Genomic DNA, 10,841 nt, shown 5'->3' on the forward strand with positions numbered 1-10,841 from the left:
TAAAAAATTGCCACTCACAATATTGTCTGCCCAAAATATGATCCCCACATTGTCCCTCTTATGATACATGCTCTTTAAACTGACCTCTCCTTTCCATACCGGCCCCCTCTTCACACTGTGCTCTCATACTTTTACCCCTTATAGGGCCCAGTATTCATACTGTACCCTCTCATCACACTCCCCCCTCCTTGGTATACTGTCCCCTCCTGGCTGTGCCCTTACACTGTCCCTCCATGCCACGCCATTACTCACATTTCTCCCCCCATACTGTGTCCTCAAACTATTTCCCTCCCTCCTTTTATGTCTCCTCTCACATTCCCTCTGTTCACCATATTGTCTCCTCATATATTTACCTCCTCATTTTCTTTACTGCCTGCTCACCTGACTCCCCACACTGTGTCTGCACACATCCCATCTCCCTCACTCCCCGTACTCTGTCCACATACATTTTTCACATCGGTATACATACTGTGTCTGCATACATTTCCCAGTTCACTCCCCATAATGTCAGCACCCATTCCCCCATACTGTTTCCTCATATATGCCCCCCATTACCCAGTACTGATTCCTCATACATGCCCTCTTTCCCCCATACTGTTTCATCACACGTGCCCCCCATTCCCCCATTCTGTTTCCTCATACATGCCCCCTCATCTCCCCCTTTGCTCTTAATTTTGTGTCCTCAGATCTTCCCCCACACATTAAATCCCCCCATCCCCAATACAAATCTCCCCACACACAATAAATAAACCCATCTCCACTCCAAATCTCCTCCAATACATTAAACACCCCATCCCCACTCCAATTCTCCCTGCGCTCAATAAATCCCCCATCCCCACTCCAATTCTCCCCACACATAATAAATCCCCCCATCCCTACTCAAATTCTCCTCAAACACAATAAATCCCCTATCCTCACTCCAGTTCTCCCCGCACACATTAAACACCCGATCCCCACTCCAATTCTCCCCAGACATAATAAATCCCCCATCCCCACTCAAATTCTCCCCACACACATTAAACACTTCTATCCCCACTCCAATTTTCCCCACACATAATAAATCCCCCCGTCCCCACTCAAATTCTCCCCACACACATTAGACACTCCCATCCCCACTCCAATTCTCCCTCCACACAATAAATCCCCCCATCCATACTCCAATTCTCCCCACACACATTAAAAACCCTCACCCCCACTCAAATTCTCCCCACACATAATAAATCCTGCCATGCATTTAATTATCGGTGTCTTCAGCTCCACTGGAGCACTTACCACTAGTGTTTGCCTCTGCAGTGCGGGCGAGTGATGTCAGCAGCGTGATCACATGTTCTGATCACGCTGCTCGTGTGTCTCTGACCCGGCAGTCAGAGCCTCGATTGTACTTGCTTCTGTAAGATGCGAGTACAATTGATCCCTGGGAGCCGACACGCTGCAGCTTCTCTGAGACAGCTGTCAGCTGGCATAAAGAACAGCCGACTCTCAGTGCGGGGGGCCAGAAGAATGCAGCCGCCAGGGGAGACACTGTGGACTGCCGCATTAGGCGGCCCGGCTGCACCCGGGGCAAATGCACTGGCTGCCCCCCACTAGATACACCTCTGGATAGAACTGAAATATGAATATGAAAAAACTAAATTTGAAAGAGCCCCAGGTCTCATGGTATATGATTTATTCATGTTATTGACTTCCTATACGAACCTGTCATAGTGGATTTGTATGCTGCTTTCCTTAGTATGTAATATGCTACTTTTCAGAGTTTTTCATAGTCTTGACATCATGAGCAGAATAATTTTAGAAAAACTTTAGAACAATAAACAATGTTTTTAGGGACTTTAGTAAAAAATATAAATTTACATTATGAACAAATATATTGCAAAAAAATGTGAATTTGTCTCATCTGCTTAAAGGGGTTGTCTGGTCCAAATCGATAAGTCTGTAGTCACTCTGTATCGATTGCCATCAGAAAAGACCTATTAAAACCTGTAATTTTAATTAGATATACTTTCAAATATAGAGATAACTCACAAAGAACAAACAAAAGCACAAATAGTAAAAAAATATCCACCCAGAGACAAGCCCTAGCTAGCCCTAACCTCTGGGTCTACCTTGCAGCAGAGGTTGGCACCCTAGATGATACAACAATTGGCATCCCTGCTCCTCTACGGCTGTCCCTGCAAATCCCTGTACGTCCCTATTCTTAGGTTCAAGGACAATTATAGCATCGCTTAAAGTTTGCCCAGGGTGTTTGATAAGCAATGAATTCCTCACAACTACAATTGATAGCTGCATCAATTGTAGGTCATATACATAAGACACTAATGGGAGCAAACTTCTGCATGCATAGACACTTTCTGGACATAACCACACCACTAGGTGTCAGAGCAACAGAACAAGTGGCTAGTAACTTGTCTCACATCAAAGCCTCAAATGTGCTTATTAGTACCATCTGGTGGTTATATTCCTAAAACACATTAACAGAATATTTTGATTCATTTTACTACAGTTAGATTAACATCCACACATAACATTGATAATGAAAAACAGATGAATGAACAAAGTGTCTGTGCTTAGTGTCTCTTGATATTTAGTGATATGAAAAAAGGGGATTACTTATATCATTTGACTTATGTGCCTTGTAAATGTATCATATATAATAATCGCCAGTTGGGACTTCCGTCCGCTGTCCCCGAATCCCATAAGGCACCACAGCAGTGTCACTTGCGCAGATGCAGTTTGTGGCCGCAAGGCCATGAACTGCGCCTGCGCAAGTGACATACAGGGTGTCCGGCGGTTGCTGGCCAGTGTTGCGGGTGTGCCCGGCGCTGCTCGGAGCTCTGCTGACATTTTGCGACAGGCCAGATCCCAGGCACTTCCACAGTTCCATGTGTAGTGGTTTGCGGGAATATGGGCGCCGCCGGGTGCAGCACATGAGCAGATGGTGATCTCGGGACGAAGATCTCCAAAGATGAGATTTCAGCGCTGAGATCTCATTTCTCAAGATCTTAGTCCCGAGTTCACCATCTGCGCATGCGCTGCCCCCAGTGATGGCCATATTCCCGGAGACCACCGCACATGGAACCGTGGAAGTGCCGGGGCTCTGGCCTGCCGCAAAATGATGACAGAGCCCCTGGCAGCGCCAGACACCCACACAGCACCGCTGGACACCGGAGACACCCGCAGCACCGGCCAGCAATCGCCGGGCACCCAGAGACTCCTGCAGCAGCACAAGACCCCTGCAGCAGCACGCCGCACATTGGAGCCCCCTTCATCCCTGCCTGCGGCCTGCAGCATCACCCCACTCCTGTCTCCTCCAGCAGCGACCCTGGGACTCCGCTTCATGCAGCCACTACCTCCGGTAAGCAATAAGGTTCAAGGATTATAAGCACCACCATTTTATTAAAAAATATTTTTTTCTTATTTTTCTCCTCAAATTTTGGAGTGCGTCTTATAATCCGGAGTGTCTTATAATCTGAAAAATATGGTATGTTGGAAAGCGCAAGCGGTGTGAGACATGTCCGCTACTCCTGTCAGCACCACTAAGCATACACAGATGTTAATTTCACCGCACTCCTGATGCGATAGCATCAGGCCTATTTCTAGTAGTATATAAGTGGGAGTTATTTATCTCATAGGTAATGCCTCAACGCGTTTCCCCAAAGGTTGTTCATCAGTAGACACAAATACACGTGAATGCTAGATAAAGAATTCAAGGAATACTGTGATGTGCACCATGTCTGTTCTCATTATATACCCCACCTGAATTGAAAAGGAAGTCAGAGATATAGTCTTTCTTGGCCTGTCTCCCTGACTGGTAATATAATCTGGTCTTGGGCAATTTTGCACCCAGAAGCATGTTAACAGGACAGTCATACACACAATGGAGAGGCAGTTCTTGACATACCTTTTCAGAGAACACCTCCTCAAAATCAGAGAGAAAAGATGGAATGTTTTTAGTGGAGACATTAGAGATAATAGTACCTAAGCAATTATTATTGCAAAAATCACTCCACTTAATTATCTCTCTAGTCTCTGCAGCGTCGCTGTTTTGTCGCTGGAGAGCTGTCACACAGACAGCTCTCCAGCGACCAACGATCCCGAAGTCCACGGGTAACCAGGGTAAACATCGGGTTACTAAGCGCAGGCCCGCGCTTAGTAACCCGATGTTTACCCTGGTTACCAGCGTAAAAGTAAAAAAAAACAAACAGTACATACTTACCTACGGCTGTCTGTCCCCGGCGCTCTGCTTCTCTGCACTCCTCCTGTACTGGCTGTGAGCACAGCGGCCGGAAAGCAGAGCGGTGACGTCACCGCTCTGCTTTCCGGCTGACCGACGCTCACAGCCAGTGCAGGAGGAGTGCAGAGCACAGCGCCGGGGACAGACAGCGGTAGGTAAGTATGTAGTGTTTGTTTTTTTTTACTTTTACGCTGGTAACCAGGGTAAACATCGGGTTACTAAGCGCGGCCCTGCGCTTAGTTACCCGATGTTTACCCTGGTTACCAGTGAAGACATCGCTGGATTGGTGTCACACACGCCGATCCAGCGATGTCCACGGGAGATCCAGCGACGAAATAAAGTTCTGGACTTTGTTCAGCGACCAACGATCTCCCAGCAGGGGCCTGATCGTTGGTCGCTGTCACACATAACGATTTCCTTAACGATATCGTTGCTACATCACAAAAAGCAACGATATCGTTAACGATATCGTTATGTGTGAAGGTACCTTTAGTCAACCAGGGAAGACCAAACACAATAGGAGTAGGGAGGCCTTCCATAAGGTAACAAGAAAGATTCTCACATTGAAGATCCCCTACACAAAGGGATGCTATTTGCATAAAGCTTTCCTGACCAAGAGGTGCAGAGTCTTTCGCAAATATGGGGAGGGACTTCGCAAGCTTACGACAGGTAAGACTATGGATCTGTGCATACCGAGCATCCAATATAGTGACTCCGGTCACAATATCCAGTAGGACAAATATTGTCTCAGTTTTCATACCTATACCACTTCTGCAGGTAGGAAAAACCTGTGGAGGACATATATACGCCCAGGTTGTAATTTTTCACACAACCTGGGGTCAGAAAACTTCCGACGGTTTCTGGTGTTTAGGTATAGATAGACAAACCCCAATAAAATGACCCATCTTACCACAGTGAAAGCACACCCCTATCTTGCGGTTCACTGTACCGGGGTGAAGCGTCTTTTAACTGTTAAGATAGGCCCTGACAAAACTGTTTCCTAAGGGTGAGGTCATTCCACTGGGTCTCAGTGGCCGATCTATGGAATTCTGAACAAAATTAATTTGCCAGGACAGAGTCATCATAATCGAGGCCAAGAGTCACAAAAAAATCTATCAACTGACTGGAGTGACAATAAGTCGGATGGGAGTGAGAATGCCCAAGATTGAGGGTCTCCTTTAAGGAGTGAGACAATAATTCCCACCCTCTGCACCTCACTCCCAAACAACCATGGACGAAGCCTGAAATAGCGCTTACAGGCTTCCTAGAACACGCCAAAATACATACAAGAAAGCTGGTGTCACGAGTGTGTCATGTCCTCCTGGAAGATCTGGGGTTAGGTGATCTTTATGAACTGTGAATCGCATATCTTCCATTTATCTTGTATCCTTTGTTCCTCTTATTAAATGGACTGCTTGTCCTTTGGAGCTGAAGAGGTTAAAGACTAGGGAGCAGAGAATAGCTTTCAATATAACTCCTTATCCAAATAGCTATATAACTTACCGAATAGCTCTCGTGAACCCGGATACCTGAAGCGCTCCCGATAATCAGCTGCATGTGTCACGGCTGTGTGACAGTCCAAACACACACATGGAGAACCCAACAAACAGGCTATTCATGCATGTGTTGTGACTGTTACACAGCCGATACACATGCAACTGCGGCGTCGAACAGCTGATTATCGGAAGCGCTCCAGGTATCCCGGTTACTGAGGCAGCTATTCAGTAAGCAATATAGCTATTCAGGTAAGGAGTTATCCAAAGCTATTCACTCATCCATATTAACAACTCTTTGTATGCTGGTTAGAGACATGCAGATCCACAACTGCTCCTGAGCTGCTCATTTTCTCTTTCAATAAAATCTGGTCAGATCTTCTTATCACTGCATGTGAAAGTTTTGTTTCTTGGCTTGCTGGAGTTAGTGAGCTGAAGTTGGAGTTTGCAGTTGCTGCTGGAGGTTGTTGTCTGCTATATTGGGTGTTTGCTTTCTTCATTATACTATTCCCATTTGGTTAGTAGGTTCCTATCCTTTCCTTCATTCGTTTCTACCCTTGGTGAGTGTTTTTGTATGTAAGTTGCTTTTTGTTATCCCTGTTTGTCTTATGTGTATATACACTAATATCTCTGTCCCAGGCCTCCCAGGGGAGCAGGGGGGACAGCTTAGGATATTAATAGGAGCATATTTAGGCCAGAGACTTGGGCCTCTCTACCTTTAAGAGTACCACCAGGACAGGGAAAGCGAGGGTCCCACGGACAGTTCCACGGACAGTTTGACGCCCCCCTTCCTAACAGAAGACCATCAAAGCATGACAGCTGGTACCACAGTCTCAAATAATACCGTTAATAACAAACTATGCATTCATGGATTCAAATCCTGCAAGGCACACAAGGTCCCCCTGCTCACAGCAGCACATGTTCAGGCCCATTTGAAGTTCGCAAATGACCATCTGGATGATCCAGAGGAGGTATGGGAGAAGGTCATGTGGTCAGATGAGACCAAAATAGAATTTTTTGGAACCAACTCCATTTGTCATTTTGGAGGAAGAATAAGGATGAGTACAACCCCAAGAACACTGTCCCAACCATGAATCATGGTGGGGGAAGCATCATACTTTGGGATTGCTTTTCTGCAAAGGGGACAGGATGATTGCACTGTATTGAAGGGAGGATGGATGGGTTCATGTATTTTGTGATTTTGGCAAACAACCTCCTTCCCTCAGTAAGAGCATTGAAGATGGGTCATGGCTGGGTCATCCAGCATGATAATGACCCCGAACACACAGCCATGGCAACTAATGAGTGGCTCGGTAAGAAGCATTTTTCTTAGTCCAGGTCCTGGTGTGTCCTAGTCAGTTTCCAGACCTGGACCTAATAGGAAGTCTTTGAAGGGAGCTGAAACTCAATGTTGCCCCGTGACAGCCCGAAACATGAAAGATCTGGAGTATATCTGTATTGAACAGAGGGCCAAAATCCCTACAGCAGCATGAGCAAATATAGTCAAGAACTGCACCAAAAATTAAGTTCTGTTTTTTATTGTATTAAATGCTTATTTCATGCAATACGGCAAAATGCAAATTAATTATTTGCATTTAAATTAACTTGCATAAAATTTAGATATGCAAATTGCCTCTTCAGAACAGAAGAGGTCTTAATTTAGTGACTCTCCTTCCTTGTGCATTTTCCAGTAACCTTTGATAATGGTTGTATTATCCTGCCTCCCCCTCACCACTGACTTCTTATGTGAACTTGTCCAACTGGATTTCTAGCATGGTGCATTGCTTGTACTCCGTTAATTTTAATTTATATTTTTAACCTATTGGTTATATATGTTTCTGTAAAAAATTTAAAAAAAATCATTGCATAAAAAGTCATAGGTGTGACAATCTCATCATAAGAATTTTAAGACAATAAAAGACTGGGGACAAGTTAAGGGTTTTCATTATATATGAAAATGTATTGCATAAAACCACATTTACTAACTGCTACATTTAGGCTGAGGCTACACAACAACTATGGCTGCAGGAGAGATCTCGCGACCAAGATCTTTATGAGTAGCTTGCAATACAAGTTAATAGGGTCTTTTGAAATTTTAATATGCTGAAAATACATTTTTTCCCCAAAAAAATTGATTTGAGGCAAGTAAATTATTGTCAGTCTCAATACTGGACAACTTGTAATTGTTTGGAAGAAACACAAGAGAGTGAAGAGTGAAAGAGATGCAGAGAAAGAGGACCTTGCTGATCATAAGAGATTTTATACTGCAGAAGAGAGAGAGGACACCGCTGACTGTAAGATCTTACACTGTACAGGAGAGAGAGAGAACTCCAGTGAGCATAAGAGCTTACACTCTACAAGAGACAGAGGACCCTGCTGACCATAAGTGCTTACGCTCTACGAAAGAGATAGAGGACCCAGCTGACCATAAGAGCTTACATTCTACAGAAGACATAGAGGACCCTGCTGACCATAAGAGCTTACCATCTACAGGAGAGAGAGAGGACCCTGCTGACCATAAGAGCTTACACTCTACAGGAGAGCGAGAGGACCCTGCTGATCATAAGAGCTTACCATCTACAGGAGAGAGAGAGGACCCTGCTGACCATAAGAGCTTACCATCTACAGGAGAGAGAGAGGACCCTGCTGACCATAAGAGCTGACACTCTACAGGAGAGAGAGAGGACCTTGCTGATCATAAGAGCTTACACTCTACAGAAGAGAGAGAGGACCCTGCTGATCATAAGAGCTTACCATCTACAGGAGTGAGAGAGGACCCTGCTGACCATAAGAGCATACACACTAATGGAGAGAGAGAGGACCCTGTTGACCATAAGAGCTTACACTCTACAGGAGAGAGAGAGGACCCTGCTGACCATAAGAGCTTACACTCTACAGGAGAGGACCCCACTGATCATATGAGCTTACGCTCTATAAAAGAGAGAGAGGGCCCCGCTTACCATAAGAGCTTACACTCTACAGGATAGAGGACCCTGCTTATCATAAGAGCTTACACTCTAAAGCAGAGCAAGAACTCTACTGTCCATAAGAGCTTACACTTTACAGAAGAGCGAGATGACCTAGCTCAACAGAAGAATTTACACTCTACTGGAGAGAGAAGTAAGCGAACTCCTCCGGTCATAGGAGCTTACACTCTAAAGCACAGCAAGAACTCTGTTGATCATAGGAGCTTACACACTGTAGGAAAGAGAGAACCCTGCTGACCATAATAGGAGAAAGAGAGATGACCCTGTTAATTATGAGAACTTGCGCTTTAGAAGAGAGAGTGAGAAAGGACTCTACACTCTACAGATGCCAGGTGTTTTTCATAGATTTGTATTAGCACTTTTTATATATGTTGCGAGAAAAAAAAATGTTCATGTCTCTTTGAGATATACATGGATACATGGTCCATGAAAAACAAAGACATAGATTATAATAATGGCTACATGTTCTATCCAAGAAAATCACAAATAGGACATGTAAGTGCAATGCAGACATCTGAATAAGAGTAATAAAAAAGTGCAGGGTTACCAACTATTCAGAAATTCTATATATAATATAGGGCACTTTTTAAAACTGACCATCCAAAAATTTGATGCGTTAATTTTTATTGTAAGCCAGAGAACTACAGATTATCATAATTGCCATTTTCCTGTTCCAAGTTTTTGACGCAAATGTGTTCACAGCAATATTAGGCTGTAGATATGCATGTATTATATATAATCTTAATGAATCATTATGGTATTTTAATATGTCTGTAATAACTTTTGATTGTCTATGATTTTTTGATTGCCGTCTGCAAAAAAAAAAATTTGCAACAAAAAACTATTATTGCAGAAAAGAGGAATATTACTTAAAAGACGTGTAATACATAGAAACTAAGTCAAAAGCATGAACACCTGCCGCGTGTGCCATGCAAAAGCACAGCTGATACTTTTGAATAAACGTTAGGCATATAATAAATCCACAAGGATAAGAGGAAAAAAATCAACTTACTTTGAAAATGTGCTCTAGTTTTCTCATTTGTAAAGTGGCTGTTCATTATCAAGAATGATGATTTCCCAAACAAGAAACCAAAGCTGAAAAGGCATAGTCCTGAAAAAATATAAAACAATGATTTTTTGCTCCAAGTCATAATTAGTAGTAGTAACCTGTTTCTTCAAAGTCCCAACTGCTGTGTCCTCTGTTCACTTCAACTAGTTGCCTGGAAAGATCACCATCAGTCCCGCCCCATAATGCTGCCTTACTGTACAGCTGTAATTATTTTCACGGACATACAAAGATACAGGTCATTTAAACAACGCATACCTTGACATATTACTTAAGTTTCCAGAAACAGCAATGCCTTTATCAATTATTATATATTCATATTTATCAGACAAAATATATATGCAGACTTATGTCGACATAGAAATAGCAGCAGAAAAAGAGAAGTGCTTAACCATTAAATAAGTAATTGATTTATAACAAACACTATAATGTATATTGTTAGCATTTATATATGTACTAGATGGTGGCCCGATTCTAACGCATCGGGTATTCTAGAATATGCATGTCCACGTAGTATATAGCACAGCCACGTAGTATATTGCCAAGTCACGTAGTATATTTACAGGCAGGGGTGGCTGCATTAGTAGGCTCCTGCTTATAAAATTACCGTATATACTCGAGTATAAGCCGAGATTTTCAGCCCAAATTTTTGGGCTGAAAGTGCCCCTCTCGGCTTATACTCGAGTCAAGGTGGGTGGCAGGGTCGGCGGGTGAGGGAGTGAGGGCGCTGAGGCATACTTACCTGCTTCCAGCGATCCCGGTGCTCCCCCTGCCGTCCCACGGTCTTCTGTGCTGCAGCTTCTTCCCCTCTTCAGCGGTCACGTGGGACCGCTCATTAGAGAAATGAATAGGCGGCTCCACCTCCCATAGGGGTGGAGCCGCCTATTAATTTCTCTAATCAGTGGTAACGGTGACCGCTGATAGAGGAAGTAGCTGCGGCACCGAAGACCAGCTGTGCGGGGGAAGGAGCCGGACGCCGGGACCAGGTAAGTTTGTAATATTCACCTGTCCGCGTTCCAGCCACCGGGCGTCGCTCCATCTTCCCGGCGTCTGCGATCTGACTG

At 44.2% G+C, this 10,841-nt stretch overlaps 1 protein-coding gene across 2 annotated transcripts in view; it reads right to left on the minus strand.

Moving 5' to 3' along the window:
- The window catches only part of LOC138651152 (beta-1,4-galactosyltransferase 1-like), a 279,802-nt gene extending 269,897 nt beyond the window's left edge, over positions 1–9,905 (minus strand). Inside the window, exon 1 of one of the 2 annotated variants that reach the window (XM_069741180.1) lies at positions 9,724–9,905. In XM_069741180.1, coding sequence (XP_069597281.1) covers positions 9,724–9,862 — 139 coding nt within the window. In that variant the 5' untranslated portion in view covers positions 9,863–9,905. The remainder of the gene's footprint in view (positions 1–9,723) is intronic. The other variant, XM_069741172.1, reaches the window with a different exon arrangement.
- Between the last annotated feature and the right edge of the window lie 936 nt (positions 9,906–10,841).

This window comes from Ranitomeya imitator, chromosome 1 (genome assembly GCF_032444005.1).
Source record: "Ranitomeya imitator isolate aRanImi1 chromosome 1, aRanImi1.pri, whole genome shotgun sequence".
NCBI classification, from domain to species: domain Eukaryota; kingdom Metazoa; phylum Chordata; class Amphibia; order Anura; family Dendrobatidae; genus Ranitomeya; species Ranitomeya imitator.